The sequence below is a fragment of the Symphalangus syndactylus genome, chromosome 15 (genome assembly GCF_028878055.3).
Source record: "Symphalangus syndactylus isolate Jambi chromosome 15, NHGRI_mSymSyn1-v2.1_pri, whole genome shotgun sequence".
NCBI lineage: Eukaryota > Metazoa > Chordata > Mammalia > Primates > Hylobatidae > Symphalangus > Symphalangus syndactylus.
Window position 1 is genome coordinate 93,266,304 of NC_072437.2, and position 25,802 is coordinate 93,292,105.

Below are 25,802 nucleotides of genomic sequence, written 5' to 3' on the forward strand. Positions count from 1 at the left end.
TGCCTCTGCAGACACCTGAAAGCGATCAGAACTAGCCTAGGGCTGCAGGATCCCCTGTTTTCTGGTTCCTCCCACCCTTCGTGTTTGTAAGGAAGAAGGCTAAAAATGGGGGTGGTGGGGTACTCAGGGGCCAAGGAGCTGCGCACTCAAGAGGTGGGAGACCGAGCTGGTCCTCCTGGGGGACCTCCAGCGCCTGGCCTGGAGTGTCATCGGACTTCCTGAGAAATAAAACCGGAAGTAAATTGCAAACCCCGTTACAAAATCCAAATCATTGAGAGAAGGGCAGTAGGGGAGGTCCGCAGACCTGATGGGGCAGGAATGTGAGAGGTTAAGTGGTGGGCACTTCGAACTTTTGATCTAGCAAATATCTTCCTCCTCTTCCTGGAGACACAATTCCCGTTTCCATCCCCCACACCACCCCACCTCCCAGGCCTGAGCTCTGGAAGCCGAGGCTCCAGCCTGTGTCTTCGGAATGCGGGCATTCTTTGGAACAATCGCTTTATTAGGGACAGCCATTCCCTCCGCCCTGCGGTGGCCGCTTCCTGCGTTTTTATGGCCCAGGCTGCCGGCCGCTGGCTAATTGTCCCTGTTTTCCAGCTGTGTCTCTGTGCTGTGCCCTGAAAACGTGGCTCTGGCCTGCTCATCCAACAGCTTTGGGAGTGGCCAGGGCTGCTCTGGCCCCTCAGGTCAAGCCAGGCCCCAGAGCAGGCCAAACCACAGGGAAGCCTGAGGCTCACTTGGAGTGCTCCAGCCATGGAAAGGAAATCATTGTGAAAATGAATGTTTCCCTCATTGCAAAAAATGGGTCTCCTTAGCAATGGCATGGCATAGCTGTGGTCCCAGGGTCTAGACTGTTCGGTGAGGGGAAAGGAGCTGCTAAATGATGTCCTCGGACAAGCTTCTCAGAATGTAAGTGTCCCCATACATCCAGGTTGCTCTCAGCCAGGAGAGGGCCCAGCTGGGTCCCTGACAAGGCAGGGTTGTGGGAGCAGAGAGGGGTAGAAGGTGGCTGACTGAACTCTAGGAGCCTGGTTGTCTTTGCATTTAGACAGCCCTGGCCCCTAGCAGATTGGTGCCCCATGACTGGCCTCTGGAGATTCGCTGTGCTCAGGGGCAGCCTCTCCAGCTTCCAAGTGCAGGCCTGTGTCCCTGGGAGGAGGCAGAAGCCACCCACATCAGGGCCCCATGCAGGGCTTTCTTAGTCCTAGGCCCCAGGTGCTTGGTGTCTTTCTTAGGAGCCTTTTGGCCTTCACTGAGAAGCCCCCAGGAAGGGACGGGGATGGTCATCCCTAACCCCCGATGCCAGAAGGGCCCTTCCACCCTGTAAGTCCTGCTGCTGGGCCAGAGAAGCCTGTAGCAACTCACTCTGGGAGAGGCAAACTTGTTTGGGAAGCTCGGGCCTGCGGTTGGCCTGGGGCTGAAACTGCAACCCCACAGAGCCAGAGCTAGAGCTGACATCTAAGGGCAGAAAAGGGTGGGGAAAAAAAAAGACCCTGGTAAATGAAGCAACAGTAAAACTGCAGGAGTGGCCATGATCAGGTTATCAAAAGGACGCCTCTGTTACTGACAGAGTAGAGGCCATTCCACATTCTTCAGAGAGGGTCCCGGCATGCAGGATCCTGGCTGGTGGCAAGAGCAGGGGCCAAAAAGGGGGTGGGAAGCAGGAGGCTGTTGGAAGGGCGGGCTGCCCCTCCAAGCAGATGAAACACTCCTTAAATCCAGACATCACTGACATAGCTCCCTCCCTGCTCAAAGGTCCTAGTATGTGCTCTGACTAAGCGGACCCTGCTCTGCCCTATATTTGTGGCTCCTGGAAACTGGGGAGCCCAGTGACTAACAAAACCCAGTTAGGGCAGGCCATCTCTACCCACCTTAGCATGTAAGTTGACTTTCTGAATCTTTTTTAGATCAAGAAAATTGTCCAGCCAGGCACAGGGGCTCACACCTGTAATCCCAGCACTTTAGGAGGCCGAGGCAGGAGGATCACTTGAGCCCAGGATAGCGAGACCCTATCTCTACAAAAAAACGAAAAAATTAGCTGGGTGTGGTGATGTGCACCTATAGCCTCAGCTTCTTGGGTGGCTGAGGTTGGAGGATGGCTTGAGCCCAGGAGTTTGAGGTGACAGTGAGTTATGGTTGTGCCACTGCACTGTAGCCTGGGTGACAGAGGGAGACCCTGTCTCTAAAAATTTTTTTTAATTTGAAAAAAGGAAAATAAAATTATCCAAATAATATAGTCTTTCTATACCTTGCACAGGAAACTCTTACCTTGCATTGACCTGAATTCCAGGGATAATTAAGGAGGAGTGAAAAGGAAGAGAATGTCAGCTGACAAAATTATTCAGCTTGGCCATCTATACTGCTGTGGAAAAACAGCTCAATCTCTACTTAATTTGGAGTTTAGGGAGTCTTTCAGCCATTGCACTCAATCAGCCATCTACTCACACAAAGAAAGGCTCGATAATGGTTGGTTTGACCCCAACAACCCTGCCTAGCCCTGCCACAGCCCACTCAGCTAACATATCTGGGAAGGAAATCAATGACAGTGTCCTTTCTGTAGGGCCTCCCGAGAGTCCGCCACCTGTCCAGCCCCATCAGACCACAATGGATCCCAACATGTCCATCCTGAACAGCAGGGAGGGGCCGCAGCTGCCCACAGCCGCCCAGGCTTCATTCACAGAAGCAGATGTGTCCTTGCCCAGTGGAGTGAAGCATATTTTCTTCCCAAGCAAACTGGGTGTCTGACCCTCTCTACCTGAGGAAAGGTTTCTGAATTAATGGGAGGTCATTGTGGGCTAACATGTTACCACTCAGGGACCAGGCTGCAGGATAATGGGATAAGAAAAGCCAGCTGTTTTACTCTTGTTGTGAAGAGACCACCAAGCTTTCTGATCCAAGGCAGGGAACACTTTTTTTTTTTTATGCTTCTCTATCCAAAATATATTCTCACATCCAAGAGATCAAGGAAAATTAAGAGCCTCAGGAGAAAGGGTAATATTTGGGTACAGAAACCTGGTTTGGTACACTGGGTAAAAGTTAGGCAAATAAATAGTCATTGCCCATTTTCTTCCTTTCTTCTGAAACTAGGGCCTGTGGACACTGGGCATTGTATAACACATTCTGTGTGGTGGGTGAGGACAGAGGATGATTTAAATCCACAAGAGGGAGGGACTTGGAGGTCTCAAAGATTGGTGTCCCTACTAGCAATCAGGACTTCCACCCCAAAGGAAACCTCTTGATACGAGGAGCCCAGGCTCCCCAGGCAGCACCAGCCAACTGTTACCACGTGGCTTTGGCGTGGAGAGATTTGTTCGCTCACATTTGTTCACTCACCGTTGTCTCGTGCCTGGAATGACCTTTGTTTGCCACATGAAAATATGTTCCTAGGAAGTCCTACAGGGTAAGTTTTATGTGGCTAAGGGAAGGAGCTTAAATAAAGGTTCTGTTCTTCTTGAGTTACTGCTCCCATTGGCTAGCTGCATTCCCTGGAGGGGAGCCAGGGGTCTTAAAATCTGTGTAACCTTTCCGTTTTACAAAGGTGAACCCAAGGCTCAGAGAGGTTAGGTGATTTTCCCAAGTTGCACAGCTAGCTGTTCAAGTCCCTTAAAGTAAATGAGCTACAGTATGTGCATTCTTTGCAACCCATAGCGATCTGTATAGATGTTTATTATTACTACAGCTGCTGGTGCCACCCTGGAAACATTGCACCCAAACACAAAACCAACTAGCACGATTTAGAGAATCCCATTTTCCCACTCCCACCCCCTACACCAAATAGCACCAGAACAATGTTCTGCTATTGCTACAATTCTGACCATGCTCCATGTCCTATGTCTTTCACAGGCACCCCATAACTGTGGTTTATTCATTTATTGCATGAATTTTCCATAAATTCCATCCCAGATTTTTCTCCAGTTGACAAAGATGGTATCCATCTACTTTTGTCTCACAGTAAATACTTTCTTAGAATAAGTCCTCTTGGACCAGGCGCCGTGGCCCACGCCTGTAATCCCAGCACTTTGGGAGGCTGAGGCGGGTGGATCACGAGGTCAGGAGTTCGAGACCAGCCTGGCCAACATGGTGAACTACCGTCTCTACCAAAAATACAGAAATAAGCTGGGAGTGGAGGCGCGCGCCTGTAATCCCAGCTACTTGGGAGGCTGAGGCAGGAGAATCGCTTGAACCCGGGAGGCGGAGTTTGCAGTGAGCCGAGATTGCGCCATTGTACTCCAGCCTGGGCGACAGGGTGAGACTCCGTCTCCAAAAAAAAAAAAAAAAAAAAAAAAAAAAAAAAAAAAAAAATCAGTCAGAACTGATATCCTGTGGCTGATCTCCAGAAATGTGGCATATTTAAAATGGGTAAAGATCATGTATAGAATTTATGTTGCCCTTTTCCCTTTCTTTCCTTCCAATTTTAGCGTCTGTAGACATCTTTTGGGCACACAGACCAAAATGCCTACCTTTCTGGGTTAATAAAGAGGAGGCCCCATTCCGTATCCCAGTTAAGTTACACAGGTGAGTGACAAGCCCGGGTCGGTTCCTGAGTTCTCATCCGGAGCTGAGCTCTCCCGTCTCTTTACTGGGAGCGTTCTCCTGCCGGGGCTTGGACATTTCCAGGGGAAGTGAAAATCCGCAAAGCTGCCCCCACTTCGTAAGGGCCTGTGCCTGGAGAGTCGTCGGGTTACAGAAATTGAAATCAGCTCCTTGCCTTCCAACTCTTCTTGGCCTTGCCACCGCGATTGGTTTTGTTTTCTTTGTGTTTTTAACGAATTAGTAAGTAAAATATTAGTTGTTCACCCTGAAATCTGCCCTAAGCACTTCCGTATCCCCTGAAGCTCGCTGGGCGCGCCCTGGGCTGTCCCTTCCCTGAGCAGCCGGGCGTAGAGTCAATGCGCGATCATTGCCGCGCAAGCTAGGGTCCACGCGTCCGGCGCTCCTCTCCCGCCTCGGGCGCACCAGAGGCCAGAAAGCGGAAAGCGGCTCTGCCAGGCCAAGGCCGACAGAAACCGAGAGCATGTCGCTATTTGCCGGAGAGAACTGCCCTGCCAGGCTGCCGCAGGTGACTTGCCCGCGCGAGCCACGGCCTCCCGAAGGGGAGAGTCAGAGCCACCCGCGGGTTTGGTCCGGGCTCTTCCCAGCCCGACGCCCACGCCCCGCGTCCTGCTCGCCCTCGCGGCTGCTTATGCTCAGGTGTTTCGGAAGAGGCGCCGCGCAGCCAGCTCTCTGTCCCTTCAGCTCCAGCTCCTTCTAAAGGGACAGACTCAGCGTCTGCCCCCATCTGCATCCCTTCCCGCAGGAATAAACCATTTTCTGGACAAGCTTGCAACTGTTGAAATGTAACCGTGTAATTGGAGACACCGGGGTCGTGTCTGGGAGATTCTGAGCTCATCTACACTCATGCTAAACTGCGGGGAACCCAGCCCCGGTGGGATCTGTGCATCTCACATGAGCTTTTTTACATAAAGAGCACAGACGCTGCATTTGGGGTCTGGTTTATCTAAGCGTCGGATTTATCCCCAGGCTTGGGACTGGGCGCCCTGACTACAGTGGGTTATTCTGAGTCTTAGGCCCAGCCTTGGTATTTGGATCCTGGGTCAGAAAATCCTCTTCACCATGCAGCAAGTTATTGTGTGTGTCAGGAAATCCCCCAGGTTACCCTGGCTAGAGAGAAGCAGGTGTCTGGCCCAGGCCTAGCACCCCACCATTGCTGCAGGGTCCCAAAGAACAGAAGCGAGCCATGGAACTTTCTTCATGGTGTGCACCTGGCGCTCCTACACCCAGAGAAGGTGTCTGGCCACAAGCCCAGGGACGCTGGTAGCACAGCCCGCTTTCCTGACACCTGCCCCACTACCAGCCTGTCTTTCCTTCAGCCTTACCACAGCAGGAAACACTGTGAGATGGGAACGGGAAAAGGGCTTCCTTGCCTAAAATTCCTAGTGCTCCAGGAGTGACTTATTTCTATGGAACATCAGCCCCAGAACCAAGGGTGCAGCCACGCAACTCTTTATGGAAAGGTTTCCTTGCTGCTGCTGTTGTTGTTGCTGCTGCTGCTGCTGCTGCTAACCCTGGACACGGTTGGTGACTAATGAAAGCTCTTGTCTTCAAAAGGGCCACCTCTGGCCTTCGCCTATTACCTTGTCTTTGTTGGGGAGACCATGGGTGTTTCGTTTCTCCTCTGCCAATAGAAGCCTAAGTAGTATTTGTTGGGGCTCTTTACATCTTCCATGTGTGTGTGTGGGGGTGTGTGTCGGCGGGTGGTAGAATGTGGTGGGCTCCTCCGCAGGATGCTAATGTACTTTCCCCCAGTGGACTGCTGTCTGGCTGCTGGTGCAGAAAGCTGCCCAGCCTAATAATAGGGGTCTGAAACACCAGGGCTGACAAGCAAAGATTTCTATGGGCACTTCCCTCCATTTAATCGACACTGCAATCTCGCTTCATTCTGGGGTCCAAATACCCCGCGCTGCTCAATGAGTGTTATTATTTTAATAACTGATGGGTTTCCCGGGGCAGTCGAGCCACCCTCCCAAAAGCCGACCTCCGGGAGAGATCTTCAGCAAGGACGCCCCCCGCCTTTTAGGAGCGATGGCTGCAACTATTCCGTCCGTCCCCACGGGGCGCCTTCCCAACCCTTCGGTTGGCTCTTCCTTTCGGAGGGCTCTTCCCGGCCCACCGCCTCCTTCTCGCGGCTTCCCCGGCTCCCCGGGCCGGGCCAAGGCCAGCGTTTGGCTTTCCTGGCTCCCAGTCTGCTCCCCTAGTGCCCAAGAGCGAGAACACCGCTTCCGCTCACATGTAAAGGTCGGGTGCAGCAAATGAACTGGGAAAAGAGAAAAACAAACAGACAAACCGCTGTGGCATAAAAGATTCCTTTTCCGTCCGTTTTGCTTTGCAGTTCGGGCTTAGCAGGAGAGGGTTGGGGAGAACTGGGTAAACGCTTTGGAATCCACAAAGGCCAGTGGTGTCGGGGGCCGCAAAGGGAGTGGAGAATTGAAACAGTGAGCTGGATAAATCCGGGGCAAAGCACTAAACAATATGGATATTTTGGCAACGCGTGCGCGTGTGGGTGGCCGGACAAAAGGACTCATTACTCGTATGATTGCCTCAATTCTCCACTTCCTTTGTGCACGTGTGTGGACGCTGTTCCAGGCCCGAGTCCGCCTCCCGCCCAGGACGCACAGCTCCGGGCCGTGGCCCCCGCGCGTCCGGTTGTGCGTCCCGGGTCCCTGGCCCGCGGGGCAGCTACAGCTTGGCGGGGTCGGCGCGGAGGAGGCCGGCCAGGCGCAGGCTGCTGATCTTCTTCACCTCGCCCAGAGCAGTGCGCAGCTCCTGCGCGGGCAGAGCAGCCGGCGCTCCAGCTCGCGCGGCACTGCCGTCCGGTAGCTGAAGCGCGCGGCGAGCACGAAGGGGAAGCCGAAGCGCGCGCGGTACTACGCGTTGAGCTCGGCCAGCCGGAGCCGCTCGTCCGCGCCCAGGCTCGTCAGGCCTGCGCCGCTCTGTTCCCGCTGCGACTCGCTGTGAGCGTGCCCCGCTGCAGCTCGCTGCCCGCCAGGTCCGGGTGGCAGCGCAGGATGCCCTCCTGGCCTGCGGAGAAGCACAGACACAGGCGGGAGCGCGTCGCCGCGCCCGCTCCGCACCGCGCACTCGAGGGGGCGCGTAGGCCGAGCCCTGCCCCCCTGCCCCCCTGCCCCGCCCCGCCCCGCCCCGCCCCAAAGAAGGCTGCGGGAGGGTGAAGTAGAGTACCCAGGCGGTGATGTCCTGGCGGAACAGGGGCGCCCTTGGCGCGCCCCTCTAGCAAGTCCTGGACCTTGCGCTTCTTGGTACCCACTACATTCGGTCGGGACCAGGATCCAGGGGCGGCGCGGGAAGTGACACGTTTGTCTTTTGAGACCTTGGGTCAAGAAGAGCGGAGGAGAGAGAGGGCGGCCGCTGAGGCTCGGAATTTACGACTAGGTCGGGAGGGAGCAGAGACGCGATAAGGATCCTGAGCTTTTCCTATCTTTCAAAGTCCTTTGCTCTCAGGGGGGGCTTTGATGTCTAAAGGGGCCGGACGCAAGGGCCTGAAGACTTCCTGCAAAAGCTCTGGAATGGGTTTCGTTCTGCTCCAAAGGAGAACGGACAGGGGCGGGGTTGCATCCATAGGGATAACATCCATGGGGCTCGGCAAATAAATGCCCTGGATTTTGTGACCCTAAGTGTGAGTTCTGGGTTTCTGGAATCAGGCATCCAAAGAGGCTTGCAGATGATTAACTGCAAAGAAACCCACCTCTAGCCAGAGTTCCACAGCCCTTTCAATGAAAGTGGCTTTCCTCTGTTTAGGAAATTGCACCCACCCATCCCCCACCGGCCCGGGACTCATTCCCCTTCTCCGACTGTAGATCCCAGAGGCCCCAGAGAACAGCGTTTACTTGAAGGAAAGCTTTTTTTTTTTTTTTTAGGAAAGCTTTACATAATCTCCTAGGCCTAAAATTGAAAAACTCTGGCGAGTTACCTGTGATTTTCAGTCCCAGGGATTTCCCGGAGTTAGCGCTGGGCAATCATCTTGCTCAGCTCTCTAAAGTGAAATTTAGATTCCTCGGGGCGAGGCAAGATTCCAGATATGGTGAGCAGGGCGCCATGGTTTGTATAATGCGGGTGACGCCTAACTTGCTTTAGAGTTGTGAGGATTAGAGACAATTCACTTACTTAAAACACATCGCCTAATACCTACAGGTTCCACTGTAGTAAACCCAGTGGAACTGGACTGAGGTGCCTCGGGAGGTACCTGTCTCTGTATCCCAGTAAAGCGGTTGTCCGCCTCTGGCGCTGGGAATAGGCGTGGGGTCTGTTGAAAAAGGCGCGCATGTAAAACACCATTCAATGAATTTTATCTCAAAGAAGCTGAAAATTAAACCCCCTGTAAGGTAGATGTCCTCTTCCTCAAACTTATTGTTTCTGTCTAATAAAAGGATGATTGATATTGCACCATCCAACTCATGAACTAATTTCTCCCTGAAAGACACGGAGAACTGGGGGTAACATCCCCGTGTAAGAGAGAATTCAATGAAGGCTCAAAAAGAACTAGTGACCTGCCTAGGGTCACTCACCACACTGCGCCTGGACCCTCTACTCCAAATCACAGACGTTTTCGGAGCACGGCTGCCCCTGCAAGGTTAAGGAAAGTTCAAAACGAAAGTCATGTCACAAATAATCCCATCCCTCTAACACCACTGTTTTTTGTTTTTTGTGTGTTTTTTCAAGACAGCTCTGTCGCCCGGGATGGAGTGCAGTGGGGCGATCTTGGTTCACTGCACCCTCTGCCTCCTGGGTTCAAGCGATCCTCCCGCCTTGGCCTCCTAAAGTACTGGGATTACAGGTGTGAGCCACCGAGCCGGCCTAACACCACTGTGATAGAGCCCTTCTCGTAGGTGTCCTGCCCCTCGGGCACTGCAAACAGAAACGGGTCTTTCCCGCTTCCCGCGTCCAGCCCCGTCCGGGTAGTGCGAAAATGTGAGAATTAAACTCCCCACCTGGGGGAGCAGCCCCAGCCCTGGGCCCAGAGTTGGTCGTGCCACGCGGCCACTTGCCAGGCCTGGGGAACCGAGCTCAGCTCCCGCCCGGATCCCCTCGGCGCTCACCCAGGCCCAGGACGGCAACCTACCCAGGCCCAGGACGGCAACCTGCCCGGGCTGCGGAGGAGGGGAAAATGCGAGTCTTGGGCGGCTGGACTTTCCGCACCTCCTCCTCAGGTGTTCGGAGTTTCAGAGCAGCCGCTAGGTCCCCCGCCCAGTCAGGGGACTTCCCTCCCCACCATCGCATGCTGTCTGGAGGATCAGCCCAAGCTGCGAGGGAGGTGGTCGCTGGTGGGAGGCCGGGGGCGGTGGTCACTGGTGGGAGGCCCGGGCGCGGGGTCTGTCGTCTTGCCGCCCCCACCAGGCTCCCCACGCAGAGAGAGGCGGCGGCGTCCCGGGAACCCGGCACACGCCCGGCCCCCTTCTTGCCCTTGGTGCCCTCGCATCTCGCTTCTCACTCTCTAGAGTTTGTCTCCCGCTTGGAAACGTCGCCCGGGGTTAATGTTTGCCTAGAACTGAGCACGAGTTTTCCACTCTTGCAGTGCGAGAAGAGAAAAGACGCAGATAAACTAGCAGAGCAAAGGGCAGAAGAAAAGAGACTAAAAAGGAGAAACTGGAATTTACTCTCTGTCTCAGTCGCTTCTCTCTCTCCCTCTCTCTCTCTCTCTCTCTCTCTGTCTGTCTCTTAGCTGCGCCTAACAAGAAAAAGGTGTGAGGAATCAGGCAGAGGATGGTAGCTCAGAAGAAACAGAGCCTGACTTCACCTGGCCAGATATCCCATCTTCATTGCCCCAAACCACTGGACCCTTAAGTAAGTACATCGGGAATGGTGCCTACTGTGCCCACTGGCCTGCAGCAAGGACCCAGTTCCCTGCCAGCGCCAGTATGCTATCCCTAAGCTTTGCCCATAAGTCCCAGTGGGAGGCTGGATACTGGGCAAGTAGGTGCCATCTCCTTGCCTCCAGTCCTCAGCGTCCCCCACCTGGAAGCCCAGGTGCTAGCCAGGCCAGTCAGACAGCCCGTGGTTCTCAGGGAATCTAGGTACTGCCCGTTCTTCAGTCTTTCTTGAAAATCTGGACTTACCTCCTAAGCATTGGCATGTCACGTCTAGAGATGTAGGTGTGGATGTGTGTTATTTGCCGGGACCACAGGACCGAATTTTTGCACCTAGAAGAACTCCTGGCACAGAGCAGACACTCATTGTTCTATGGGAGAGGAACAGGGCAGGCAACTGTGGCCATGGAAGCCCAGAATCCCATAACAGTCCAGCTGCCTCCTGGTCCATACCCAGTGGTATCTGGGTATGTTCTTACCCCTGGTACAATGGACAATCTGTTTTTTCCTATGGAAAGCCAACCCCTCCATTTGTGTTCTTGAAGCTAGCTCTCCTTTCCTGTCAAACACTTTGCTTCTGCAATTTCAAATAATCTATTTCTCCATCCCCACACCGCTTACCCTTATCAATGTGCAAACATGCCTTAGAATCACTCATCCCATAAACAATATTAATGTTCTCCCTTGATTCCCTGTTGCTCTCTTGTTTCTCCCTATTTCTCTGCTCCTCCTTACAGAAAAGACCTTGAAGGAGTTGTCTCCTGGCCTCTCCACTTTCTGACCTCCCTTTCCAGGCTCACTCTGTCGAGCTTCAAGCCACTGTACCAACTGATCTGCACTCATTAAGGACATCTTGCCTGAGCCCAAAGACCAATGGCTGACCTCTTCTTTCTCAGCCTCTCCAGACCATGTCACCTGGTTGGCCCTCTCTCCTTAAAAAATGACTATAAACGGCCGGGTGCAGTGGCTCACGCCTGTAATCCCAGCACTTTAGGAGGCCGAGGCGGGTGGATCACAAGGTCAGGAGTTCGAGACCAGCCTGACCAACATGGTGAAACCTCGTCTCTACTAAAAATACAAAAATTAGCTGGGCATAGTGGCACGCACCTGTAATCTCAGCTACTCAAGGCAGGAGAATTGCTAGAACCCGGGAGGCGGAGGTTACAGTGAGCTGAGATTGTGCCACTGCACTCCAACCTGGGTGACAGAGCAAGACTCTGCCTCAAAAAAAATGACTACCACTTACCTTCAGAGACATCCTTTGCCTACTTTCATCTTGCTCTGCCAGATAGGTCACTAGCACTAGTACCACAGGACTCAGTACCCACATCTCATCCCTTTGCTGTTGACACCAATGTACTAGTACTAAGTGCCCTCAGCCAGTCCTAGGGTTTGAAATGCCATCCATTCTTTGATGACAGCAAGATATAGTTTAGCCCTCAGTGTTTCACCAAGCTCCTCTGTTTTGATGCAACTGAGCAGTCAGCATTTTCATTTGGATGATTTTTGGGTATCTCAGACTCAGCAAGCTCCTTCCTCCATCCTGTCTTCTCAACTCTAAGTCTTCCTCAACTCGGAAAATGGCACCACCACCCACCCAGTGGCTCAGACTGAAAGCTTAGGAGTGACCATTCAGCTTTGTTTCTGATCTGCCTTCCGTCATCAAATCCATTTAAAAAAAAAATCCTGTTGACTCTAACTGTAAGCCCTATTCTGAGAATCCATTCGCATCTCTCCATCTCTACTGCTCCAACCACAGTCCAAGCAACCTCATCTCTTACTCTTACTACTGCAACGGCCGCTCGACCTGGCCCCCTGCATCTGACATAGCCCCCATGTCACCATCCTAAAGCATAAACCCCAGTGACCCACTGCAAATGGAGAAGCAAGTTCCTTATTAGACCTAAGCAGCTTTACATGATCAGGCCCTTGCTGCCTCTTCCTCACATCCCTCCACTCCTTACTATTTTCCAACTACCTTGATCTTTCTGTACCCCAAAAATGTCAAGTTCATCCTGGTCTCAGGTTCTTTTGCTTTTTTGTTGTTTTTGAGTTGGAGTCCTGTCCTGTCACCCAGGCTGGAGTGCAGTGGTGCGATCTCGGCTCACTGCAACCTCCATCTTCTGGGTTCAAGTGATTCTCCTGCCTCAGCCTCCCGAGTAGCTAGGATTACAGGTGTGTGCTACCATGCCCAGCTAATTTTGTATTTTTAGCAGAGACCAATTTCAACATGTTGGCCAGGCTGGTCTCGAACTCCTGACCTCAAGTGATCCATCTGCCTCATCCTCCCAAAGTGCTGGGATTACAGGTATGAGCCACCACGCCCAGCCAGGTTCCTTTTCTAAGAGTGGCCTCATCCCAGATTTCAGCTACTTATTTCTCATCTTTCGATCTTAAATTTTAACCTCCTAAGAAAGACCACCTTTATTACATATTTTCTGCCATATTACATATATTTTTTCTGAGAATTTCTAGAACCTGAAATAATGGTTTTTTAATGTTAATCCTGTCTCTCTTCACTAGAATGTAAGCTCATTTAAGGCAAGGACTCGTCTTGGTCACTACCCCATTCCCAGTGCCCACAACAATCCCTGGGCACAGTGGGCACTCACTGAGTATTTTTTGACCAACACAGCACTTTTGGTAAGAAGTGTTTTGTTTTGTTTTGTTTTCTGAATAAACAAACACATTTTAATAGCTCAATCTAAAACCCTCATAGCCTGTATTATAAGGAACTTATTAGATTCCAACTCCATTCATTCAACAAAAATGTTGTTTAATAAGCATAAAGTAATAAATTGTGGCATTAGTATAATTCTGAAAGACACAGAGATGCACTTTTTTTTTTTTTTTTGAGACAGGGTTCTCGCTCTGTCATCCAGGCTGGTGTGTAGTGGTGCAATCATGGCTCACTGCAGCCTCAACCTTCTGGGCTCAAGCGATCCTCCCACCTCAGACTCCCAAAGTGCTGGGATTACAGGTGTGAGTCACCATAGCCAGCGGAAATGCACAGTTAATTAACTCTTATGAAAGTTGTATTGCTCTTTAATTTTATAACACAAATCCATCCTGAATTTCTTCAGCTAGTGCATGTGTGTTTCAACTTTCTTCCCTTTGCTAATTGTCAGTTCTCTTTCCTGGAAAACCTTTGCCTCATCTTTAATCTGTAGGAACTGATTGGCTGGAGAAGGTACTTTGCCCAAGAGCACTAGAGCTCAATATTAATCCTGGACTGCCACCTACTGGCCAATAATCATCCTAGCAGAACCTAAATGGACTCAACCTTAGTCTAGAAACCCAATTTTGTTTTCTGTTAATGGTGGAGGTTTTTCCTCAGTCACCAAAACAAATACATGACTAGGTAGACCACTGTAAGTTGAACGTCTCTCTAAGATACCTTCGTTTTAGATTCAAAGAATCTATTTCACTCAGTTTGTTTCTTACTATCCAAAGGGTAAAGCTAGACTGTAATAAATCCCATTTTAAGGCTGGGCACGGTGGCTCACACCTGTAATCCCAGCACTTTGAGAGGCTGAGGTGGGCGGATCACAAGCTCAGGAGATCGAGACCATCCTGGCTAACACAGTGAAACCCTGTCTCTAGTAAAAATACAAAAATTAGCCGGGCATGGTGGTGTGTGCCTGTAATCCCAGCTACTCAGGAGGCTGAGGCAGGAGAATCGCTTGAACCCGGGAGGCGGAGGTTGCAGTGAGCTGAGATTGTGCCACTGCACTCCAGCCTGGATAACACAGCGAGACTCCATCTCAGAAAAACAAACAAACAAAAACCATTTTATTGGATTTTTGACAAAAAATTATACGTATTTATAGTGTGCAACTTGATGCTTTCCATATATGTATACATTGTGAAATGATGAAGTCAAGATTTTTAATATATCTATCACCTCACATATTTATCATTTTTTTGGTAGTAAGAACATTTAAAATCTACTCTCTTGAAGGTCTGGCAAGGTGGCTCATGTCTGTAACCCCAGCACTTTGGGAGGCCAAGATGGGCAGATCACTTGAGGTCAGGAATTTGAGACAAGCATGGCCAACATGATGAAACCCCATCTCTACTAAAAATAGAAAAATTAGCTCGGCATGATGGCAGGTGCCTGTAATCCCAGCTACTAGGGAGGCCAAGGCAGGAGAATCGCTCGAACCCGGGAGGGTGAGGATGCAGTGAGCCAAGATGGTGCCACTGCACTCTAGCTTGGGTGACAGAGTGAGGCTCTACCTCAATTAAAATAAAAAATAAAAAAAGCCTACTTTCTTGGCAATTTCCAAATATACAATAGATTATTATTGACTATAGTCACCATGCTGTGAAATAGATCATTTTATTTGATTATTTAAACAATAAAACATGGGGTCTAGGACATCAAGCATTTATGTTAATCAAATCCGTTAGTGGATAAATGAATGAAAACCTTAAAAACTGTTTCTAGACTTTGTTTCTCATTGTCTGGAAAAAGCCTTCAAAACCTGTTGGGTTGACGCTCAGAGTTATTAGAATTCCAGTCCTGCCACTTTCTAGTAGTGATTAAGTAGAGATTAAGTAGTAAGTTACTTAATCTAGTAGTAGAGATTAAGTAGTAAGTTACTTAATCTCTGTGTGCCTCAGTTTTCCCATTGGTAAGAATGGGAGTAATAATAATACTATTCCTCATTTTATAGAGACATTAGAGGATTGAATGAGTTAGCAAGTGCGAAGTTTTTGGAAAAGTGCCTGAAACACACCAGTAGCAACAGTTCAATAAATTTTAGCTATTTGTTGTTGTTATTGTCGCTATCGATAAGATCACTTGTCTACTGTCACTGAGATGTTAAGATGAGGAGTTGCCGCCAGACAGCGTTGAGGCTCCCAGCTGCTCCCAGACAAGTGCAGAACCGAGAAGCAGCCTCCCCGACAGGGAGCTCCTCCCCAGAACCGTGTCTACTGCAGACACCAACAACCGTCCAGGGGGCCCAAACCCCCTCCAGCCATTTTGTCCACTGACCTACCACTGAGTCACCCAGTTAAAATGTGTGGGGGAGGGAGTAATGCCAGAATTCTCATTTTTCAGTATCACCTTGGAAACGATTTCATGCATTCATTCAGCAACCTTTGATTAAGTCCCAACATCCTGTTCACTCTGTGATCTGGGATTCTGACACTAGCCAGGAGACAGAGGTTTCGTCAAGTCACGGGGGCATCAAAACAAGCCTTGGGAGCGGGGATAGCCCACGTCCAGCGCTGCCCACACTCCACTGTGCTCAGGGCCCTGACTGGATTGACCCGTAACTAGAACCTCTGGCCAGCCGGGTTGTGGGGAGTGTTGGTGAGCAATAAGATGAAAATGGAGAAATTGTTATGTTTTTCTCAAAGTTCCAGGCACAGCATAATAAAGCCCCCAAAATGTGTGTTAAATAACTGGCCAAACCCAAGAATAATAGATTTAAGTTATTCACGCGATCCTAGCTTTCTCTCTCAACATGCTCCCTCCTCAGCCTCTCCACTCCTTTGGGTATTAAGATAATCAAAGGATTTGTCTCTCTCTTTTTTTTTTTTCCCTGAAAAGAAATTACTTTCCAGTGAGGCTGTCATTTTGCCTCCTCTATTCTGTTTTCCTGTCAGACACTGAGAGGGTGGGTTCCGGGGCCTCGTGCTCCTTCCGGCCTGCCCTGCAGGAGTTCAGCTGAGAGGTTGTGGTCCTTTCACTCATCAGGCGGGGACTGGGCTGTCCCTGTGAGTCAAGGGTCAGAAGGCTCCAGTGATGACCCCCAAGCCCAGTGGAGGAGCTGAAGTCCTCAGCTGTGGAGAGGCCCCCAGAAGTGGGTGAGTGTCCACACGGCCCCGACATTCCTGTCCGTTGGATTTTATGACATCCTCTGCTCTGCCTAGATAAGCCTCAAATGAATTAAAAGGAGCTCCTTATTTTGGAGACATCTGTATGACGTGTCAGAAGCCATCTGACTGTCAAAGGCCGTCCTGATGGGCAGCACTGTCTGTTGGCTCCTTTTTGGAGAAGAGAGCAGGGGCTCTCCTTCCCCACCCAGACATCCACGGAGGCCTCTCTGCCCCTCACCACCCCTTCAGTACATTTCAGGTTTCTCCACAGACCATCCAGGACAGCCCCTGAGGCAGCCTGGTCTCTGTGAAGCTGTGTGTGCCATTCGGAGTCACCCCCTCTTCTCCTCACCCCACACCAAGAAGTGCCTCATTTTCTCTCTCTCTCCACAGAAGAAATCAGTAACTTCTTTCCCTTTCTCCAGAGGGATGCCTTCAGATTCTCCTCCTTCCCCTCCATCCCTCAGGGAGTTGCTGATCTGAATGAATTCACTCTCCTCGGCCGTCCAGTCCAAACTGGCCCTTTCTGGTACAAAAGTCAGCCGATTGCCCTTTCCCGTGGGCTCTGGAGAGAGTCTGATATCCAGCTGTCCTCTCTGTCACACACAGGACATTCCCAAGCCAGATGGGGTGGCTAAGAGAGGGTGGGCTCTCAGCCTGGCCTTTAGCCTCCGAATCACTCTGTCTTTTGCCAGGTTCCTCCTTGTGACCTCAAAGCTCTAATATTTAGCAGCCACTTACCTTAGCCAACGCGTTCTTCCAGTCCATGTCTGACCTAAACCACGCAAGTGCTTGACTCTCATGGACTAGACCTGAGGAAACTTACTGAACCTTCCAAAGGAAAGAGCTCAATAAACACATCAAGTATAAGGAATTAGACTAAAATAGATGACAGAGAGAGAGAGAGAGAGAGAGAGAGAGAGATAGATGATAGATGATAGATAGATAGATAGATAGATGATAGATAGATAGATGATAGATAGATAGATTTTTAAAAAAAACATTTTTTTGTTGTTTTTTGTTTTATTTTTTGAGATAGAGTCTTGCTCTGCCACCAGGCTGGAGTGCAGTGGTGAAATTTCAGCTCACTGCAACCTCCACTTCCCAGGCTCAAGCGATTCCCCTGCCTCAGCCTCCCGAATAGCTGGGAGTACAGGCATGCACCATCACGCCTGGCTAATTTTTTGTATTTTAGTAGAGATGGGGTTTCACCATGTTGGCCAGGATGGTCTTGATCTCCTGACCTTGTGATCTGCCCACCTCGGCCTCCCAAAGTGCTGGGATTACAGGCGTGAGCCACCAACACACCCGGCCTAAAAACAATTTTTGTAGCAACAGATCTCATCCTGTTGCCCAGACTGGTCTCAAATTCCTGGGCTGAAGTGATGCTCCCATCTCAGCCTCCCAAAGTGCCGGGATTACCGGTGTGAGCCACCATGCCTGGCCAATATCTAAAAATATTTTGATAAGCATATTTGAAATCCCTTTGCAGAGAATGTCTGATACTGAAGCCTTACCTGACTGTGGAAGGGCATCAATAAAGGCAAAAAAATGCTTCTCTAAATCTTCCAAATCAGAGAATGGTCGCTGGGACCAAACAGCATCTGCAATCAGAGGACATCTCTCAATGACATTCCCAAACACATCCACGAATTCTCCAAAGTCCATGGAGTTGACCTTCTCAATGTCCATTGCTTGTATTCCACTGGAGACAGCGGGAAGTCCAGCTCCCCTCTCGGTGAGTGAGTGACTCTGTCTCAGCTCACTCGGTTATATTTGCTGAACACAAGAGCTTGCTTTTTACGCAACACCACCTTCACGTGTTTTAAATGCCTTTGGGAGAAGCAGATCTGGAATACTTGTGTAATGAACCAGCACAGGCTTAAGATTCTAATCCAGGGAGCAGAGATCTCTGCATGGTCAATGTGTCCAACCAAACCATTCCCATAATCAAAGGCAGCAGGGGCCATATTTCACTCTAAGCATTAGAGCTAGATCTGTTTTTCATGTTGTTAGCCTTTTTTTTTTTTTTTTTTTTTTTTTTTTGGTGTCTAGCTCTGTCACCCAGGCTGGAGCACAGTGGCACAATCTCAGCTCAATACAACCTCCACCCTCTGGGTTCCAGCGATTTGCCTGTCTCAGCCTCCTGAGTAGCTGGGATTATAGGCATTTGCCACCACACCCAGCTAAGTTTATTTTTTTGTTTTTGTTTTTTTAGTAGAAACGGGGTTTCACCATGTTGGCCAGGCTGGTCTCAAACTCCTGACCTCAAGTAATCCACCTGCCTTGGCCTCCCAAATTGCTGGAATTACAGGTAATTATTATATTGTTATTATTTGAAATAGGTTCTGCCTAGGTTGTCCAAGCTGGAGTGCAGTGGCTATTCATAGGCACAATCCCACTACTGATCAGCAGTGGAGTTTTGACCTGTTCTCTTTCCAATCTGGGCCAGTTCACCTCTCCCTAGGCAATCTGGTGGCTCCGGTCTTCCTGGAGGACATCAGATTGATGCCGAACTTGGTGCAGACACCTGATCGGCAGAGCGCACTGCAGCCCAGAACTCCTGGACTCCAGTGATCCACCTGCCTTAGCCTCCTGAGTAGCTGAGACTACAGCCACGTCTGGCTGTTATTAACACTTTAATATTATCATTACCGCGGACATTTTCCCTGATAATTTAGCCAGGTCACGGGTCAACCCACTTGGAACTTGCTTTCCTATCTATTGTTATTGCTGCTGTTAAGAACAGGTACTATGTTTTACTCAGTCTGTGTATGCCAGATGCTTAACACAACAGGTACTTAATAAATGCTCATTAAGCAGGACAAAATGTCTAAGGAATAATTCTGCCCCATTCTCAATAGTCTCTCAAACCCCATTAGGAGTTATTTTCTTCTTGAAAATATCTGTGCCTATGTTGCTTCTTGTATATATTTACTTGTATGTCGGTTCTCAGCCGGGACATATTCTAAAAGCCTGGAGACCAGTGTGTCTTGTTGCCTCTGTAACATGGCTGACCAGAGCTGTGCCTACGGTAGGCATGAAAGAAACACTATGGGATGAATTGGTTGGCCAGTTAGCTAACTACATAGATTAGATTTCAGGTACTAATGTCTTCCAGGTATACACAAAACAAAATAATGTGCAAGGTAAAGTCAAAGAAAAGAAGGGGTCAGAATTGACAAATAAACACATTACTGCTATCTCCCTTTAGAACTACAAATGCAAACATTTCCCAAAGCCATACCAGTTACGCATTTGCTTTCATCTGAATAAAAATTCAATGAACCAGGTAAGGTGGCATGTGCCTGTAGCCCCAGCTACTCAGGAGGCCGAGGCAGGAGAATTGCTTGAGCCCAGAAGGTCCAGGCCAGCCTGGGCAGCATAATGAGACCTTATCTCAAAAAACAAAAATTCAATGAGAGAACAACCATATTAGGATTCATAAACCAGTCTCATGTGCTCCTATCGTCTGTGAAAGGCAAACAACAACCGTACCCATGTGATCTACCAGCAGCCATTATTTTCGTCCTAAGTCTATAGACTGTTCCCCAGCTGGCACCTCTCCTTGACTACCTGACCAACCGAGCCCTCATCTCTTAAAAAGTAGCTGCTAAAACTTGCTTTTCAAAGGGGATAAATCTGGTGCCAGAAGTTCCAGCATGACTGGCCTTCTATTGAAATATAAGGAAGGAAGGGTTAACACTTCTACAGTGTATACCTGTGTGTGTGTGTATGTATATGTATTTGTATATGTATTTGTATATGTATTTGTATATGTATTTGTATATGTATTTGTATATGTATATGGAATCACGCAGCATGTATGCTGTTTCTGGCCGTGCAGCACGGCATAGTGAGCTTGGACTCGGAAGCTACCACCTGGGTTCTGATCCCAGCTCCACCACCTATTGTGTGACATGTGACAAGTTCTTGAACTTTTCTATGTATCAGTTTCCTCATCTGTAAAATGAGGATAATAATAGTATTTACGGCCAAGCGCAGTGGCTCACGCCTGTGATCCTAGCACTTTGGGAGGCCAAGGTGGGTGGATCACCTGAGATCAGGAGTTTGAGAACAGCCTGGCCAACATGGTGAAACCCTGTCTCTACTAAAAATACAAAAATTAGCTGGGAGTGGTGGCGCGCACCTGAAATCCCAGCTACTTAGGAGGCTGAGGCAGGAGAATCACTTGAACCCAAAAGGCAGAGATTGCAGTGAGCTGAGATTGCACCACTGCACTCCAGCCTGGGCAATAGAAAAAGATTCCGTCTCAAAAAAACAAAAAAAAAAAAAGAAAGAAAGAAAAAAAGAAAAAATACTATTTGCCTCAGGGAGTTTTGCAAAGATTAAACAAATTAATACACCAAAGTGCTCCGACGGTTCCTGTCTCAGAGCGCTTCACAGGTGTTGGCTAACACGTCTTCTGTGTGCAGTCTCTCCGCTGGACTGCCACAGGATTTTCTTTTTTTCCCTTCTGCCAGCAGAGTCGCATCCTCTTTTCCTTGTCTAGGCATGCTTTGCCACAGACATAGTCCAACAGCCCAGTATCTGTTTGTTTTCTTTTTCCCTCTGCTGCCACCTCCAGCCTCAGTTAATTTGCAGGCTGGCCTGTGGGACCAGGGAAGGTAGAGTCTGTGTCAGGGCCCCTACCACTGCTCTGCCCAGGCCTCCAGCCTCACAGGTGTCCCTCATCCCAGGGGTTGTGGTGAGTGGGAGGGGAAGGCAGAGCAGTGCTGAGGATGAAGAGACCCTGGGCCGCTGCTCTTTGACTTCTGAAAGCTCACCCCCTGTGCGTGAACCACCCTCCCACTTCCTCCACACACTGAGGGTCTCCGGGGCTGTGAGAGCTCCTGCCTGCACTTTGGGGCTGGGGGGCTCAGTTCGTCTGCAGCAGGAGAGAGACATCTGAATTTGTGAGATGAAATGCCTTTGGCTCAAGGACACGCTGGCACAAGCAGCGGGAAGGGCTACACCCCTGATGCTACTCCACCAGACCAGACACCTAACCTCCTCTTACTTTGTTATATCTATCACAAAATAATGGAATTCCAAATGATTCACTAACATAGAAACCTTTAAGACACAAAAGGTTACAAAACTAAATAGTCATGGATTTAGAAGCAACAATGACAAAAACCAAACAAATACATTATTAATGTGGAATTTGACAGTCCATGTCACAAATGTACTCTGGGCTTAACTTTTCCTGTTTGATTCTCATTAGCCAAATCGATTAAAGAAATGTAAGGTGGTCAGGAAGTAAAGCAATTTTCATCCAAGCAAAAAGCTAATTTATTAAATTGTACATTATAATTTAGTGTACAATTGTATGCTATGTAAATTATATACCAATAAAGCTGTTTTTTAAGCTAAATTATATACTGATGTAGCCTCATAATTTTTGTTTAACCACACAATATATGATTCTTGTGTTCTGGTTGCTGAATATATTTGACCTTATTATAATTTTGTTAAGAGACTGTTTTTGCAGCATATAGAGAAAGTTCTTAAATAGGTAAAATTAAATTTTTATTTCATTTTTTAGTTGAAACATTTCAGGCTGGACATCGTGGTTACATCTGTAATATCAGCATTTTTATAGGCTGAGGTGAGAGGATGGCTTGGGCCCAGGAATTCAAGCTTACGGTGAGTTATGATCGTACCACTGCACTCCAGCATGGGTAAGTGGGTAACAGAACAAGAACAAGACCCTGCTTCAAAAAAAAAAAAAAATGCTGGGTGCTGTGGCTCATGCCTGCAATCCCAGCACTTTGGGAGACCAAGGAGGGTAGATCATCTGAGCTCAGCAATTTGAGACCAGCCTGGCCAACATGGCGAAACCCCATCTCTGCTAAAAATACAAAAATTAGCCAGGCGTGATGGTGGGCACCTGTCATCCCAGCTACTTGGGAGGCTGAGGCACGAGAATCACTTGAACCCGGGAGGCAGAGGTTGCAGTGAGCCGAGATCGCGCCACTGCACTCCAGCCTGGGCGACAGAGTGAAACTCCATCTAAAAAAACAAAACAAACAAACAAACAAAAACAACCAAACAAACACAAAAACACCACATATACACAAACAACATGTGGCCAGGTGTGGTGGTTCATGCCTGTAATCCCAGCACTTTGAAGTGGGAGGACTGCTTGAGCCCAGGAGTTTGAGACCAGCCTGGGCAACATGGAGAGACTCCATCTCTATTAAAAATAATAATAATTTAAAAATTAGCCAGATGTGGTGGCTGAGGCAGGAAGATGGCCTGAGCCCAGGAGGTTAACACTGCAGTGCGTCATGATCACACCACCTGACGCCAGGCAACAGATTGAAACCCCCATCCCATTTCAAAAAAACAAAACAACATTTCATGCATCTGTATCTGTTCTCAACTATAGCCATTCACTATTCATGATTGGAGCTTATGTAGAAATGGTTTTTGGATAAGATACAAGAAAGACAAATCACTTCCAGGTATATACATCTTCAATTTGAGGCAAATTAGAAATTGGAACTCATTTGTTCTGCTGTTACCAGACCCCTTCACTGGCCGGGTGACTGAGCCAAGAAAGATGAAGTACAGGTGGGAGGGGCCCTGAAAGGCCGCCACATTGTGTGACCGCCAGGAGCTAGGCAGGCATGGGTTCCAGGTCATGCCCAGCAGGTACTGGCTCCATGTAAAAGTGATTTAACCTCCTTAAGCCTTGGTTTCATCATCTGTTAAACTGCTATAGAGCAAGTTCCTACCTCATGATTTGTTAAATGGGACAATCTGTATGAAGCCTTTAGCACAGAGTATGTTATCAATAAAAGAATTCATCAAAGCAAACCTGGAGGACATTATGCCAGGTGAAATAAGCCAGTCACAAAAAGACAAATACTGCATGATTCTACTTATAAGAGGTGTCTAGAGTAGTCAGATTCAGAGAGACAGTGGGTGGCGGTGGTGAGGGGCTGGGGGGAGAGGGAAGTGGGGAGGGGTTTAATGGGCATATAGTTTTAGTTTTCCAAGATGAAAAAGTTCTGGAGCGAGATAGTGATGATGGTTGCACAACAACGTGAATGTCCTTAATACCACCGAACTGTGCACTGAAAAGTTGTTAAGATGGTGAACTTCATGTTATGTTTATTTTGCCACAAAAAATTCACCAAAGCCTTTTTGTCTCTCATTAAGATAATTTGGAACTTAATACATGTTGGACCCCCTAGGAGCTAAAAAAAAATGTGTATTTTTTAGGTGGTAATTCCTCCCACTTTTTATTTCTGTTGTTGATGGTGACTGTAGCATGGACAGAATCAAATGTAAACAATGATAGATTCTTTTTTTTTTTTTTTTTTTTTTTTGGAGATGGAGTCTTGCTCTTGTCACCCAGGCTGGAGTGTAATGGTGTGATCTTGGCTCATTGCAACCTCCGCCTCCCAGGTTCAAGCGATTCTTGTGCCTCAGCCTCCCAAGTAGCTAGGATTACAGGCACGCACTACCACACCCAGCTAAATTGTGTATTTTTAGTAAAGACAGGGTTTCGCCGTGTTGACCAGACCAAACTTCTGACCTCAAGTGATCCGCCCGCCTCCGATTCCCAATGTGCTGGGATTACAGGAGTGAGCCACCGCACCCAGCCGATCATTTCTTTTTGACAAAAAAAAAATAAAGGGAGTGGCAGAGGAGTTCAGCTAAGTCTGTTACTGTGGAAGTCTTTCATGAGAAGCTGAAGAGAATGAAAGAAGAGAAAATGAAGGGCCAGGCACAAGTGGTTCATGCCTGTAATCCCAGCACTTTGGGAGGCCGAGATGGGTGGATCTTTGAGGTCAGGAGTTCAAGACTAGCCTGGCCAACATGGCAAAACCCCACCTTTACTGAAAATACAAAAATTAGCTGGGCGTGGTGGCGCATGCCTGTAATCCCAGCTACTTGGGAGGCTGAGGCACAATAATAGCTTGAACCCGGGAGGTGGAGGTTACAGTGAGCTGAGATAATGCCATTGCACTCTAGCCTGGGCTCTACCTCAAAAAAAAAAGAAAAAAGAAAATGAGGAAGAAACACAAGTGGTAGTGATGGGGGCTAGAACTGTGATAAGAAGTTGCCCAAGACATCTTCCTACTGCATGCCAAATCCCTAAAACTCGTGAGGAGAGGGCAACAGGCTCTTTGTTTTCGGTATAGGAAGCCAGTCCAGGTTCCAACAACCCTAAGCATGCCCAGCTACTTGGGAGGCCGAGATGGGAGGATCGCTTAAGCCGGGAAGGTCAAGGGTGCAGTGAGCCATGATCATGCCACTGCACTCCAGCTTAGGTGACAGAGTGAGACCCTATCTCAAGGAAAAAAAAAAGAAAAGAAAAAAAATACTAAATTTCATACAGAACCTCAGAAGACCCTATAAAGGCAAAATAATCTTTTTTTTTCTGAGACAGGGTTTTGCTCTGCTGCCCAGACTCGAGTGCAGTGGCGTGATCTTAACTCACTGCAGCCTCCACCTCCTGGGCTCAAATTCCTGCCTCAGCCTCCTAAGTAGCTGGGACTTCAGGCGCATACCACCACATCCTGCTAATTTTCTGTATTTTTACTGGAGATAGGGTTTTGCCATGTTGCCCAGGCTGCCCGTCAACTGATTTTTGACAAAGGTGCCAAGAACACACAATGGGGAAGGTCAATCTTTAATAAATGGTGTTGGGAAAACTGGATATCCACACACAGAAGGATAAAAATGGACCCTTATCTTACCCCTTACACAAGAATCAACTCAAAATGGATTAAAGATTTAAATGTCAAACCTGAACTATAAAAGTACTAGAAGAAAACATAGCAGGAAATGTCTATGACACTGACCTGGACAGTGATTTCTTGGATGTGACCCCAAATGCACAAGCAACAAAACAAAAATAGATGAATGGGATTGTATCAAACTAAAAAGCTTCTGCACAACAAATGAAATAATTAATAGAGTGAAGAGGCAACCCATAGATTAGAAGAAAATATTTGCAAATTACACATCAGATAAAGGGCCAATATCCAAAATGTGCAAGGAACTCAAAGTACTCAATAACAAGCAAACAAACCTATTTAAAAATGGGCAAATGGCTGGGCGCAGTGGCTCACGCCTGTAATCCTAGCATACTGGGAGGCTGAGATGAGTGGATCACTTGATGTCAGGAGTTTGAGACCAGCCTGGACAATGTGGTGAAACCCTGCCTCTACTAAAAATACAAAAATTAGCTGTGCATGGTGGCACGTGCCTGTAATCCCAGCTACTCAGTAGGCTGAGGCAGGAGAATCGCTTGAACCTAGGAGGCAGAGGTTGCAGTGAGCTGAGATGGCACCACTGCACTTCAGCCTGGGAGACAGAGCAAGGGCTTGAATAGACATCTCTCAAAAGAAAACATACAGATGACCAACAGATATATGAAAAAATGTTCAACATCACTAATTATAAGAGAAATGCAGTTCAAGCCAACAACAGTGTACTGAAAAAAAAATTGAGAGAGAGAAATGCAGGCTGGGCATGGTGGCTCACACCTGTAATCCCAGCACTTTGGGAGGCCAAGGCAGGCAAATTGCTTGAGTCCAGGAGTTCAAAACCAGCCTGGGTGACATGTGA

The 25,802-nt window shown here is 48.6% G+C and overlaps 1 protein-coding gene across 1 annotated transcript; it reads right to left on the minus strand.

Moving 5' to 3' along the window:
- Positions 1 to 7,217: 7,217 nt before the first annotated feature.
- Positions 7,218 to 17,903, minus strand: URAD (ureidoimidazoline (2-oxo-4-hydroxy-4-carboxy-5-) decarboxylase). Its single transcript, XM_055244387.2, is given in 4 exon segments — positions 7,218 to 7,328; positions 7,331 to 7,510; positions 7,513 to 7,578; positions 17,729 to 17,903. Coding segments are annotated over 4 exon segments (513 nt in total). The 3' UTR covers positions 7,218 to 7,236.
- Between the last annotated feature and the right edge of the window lie 7,899 nt (positions 17,904 to 25,802).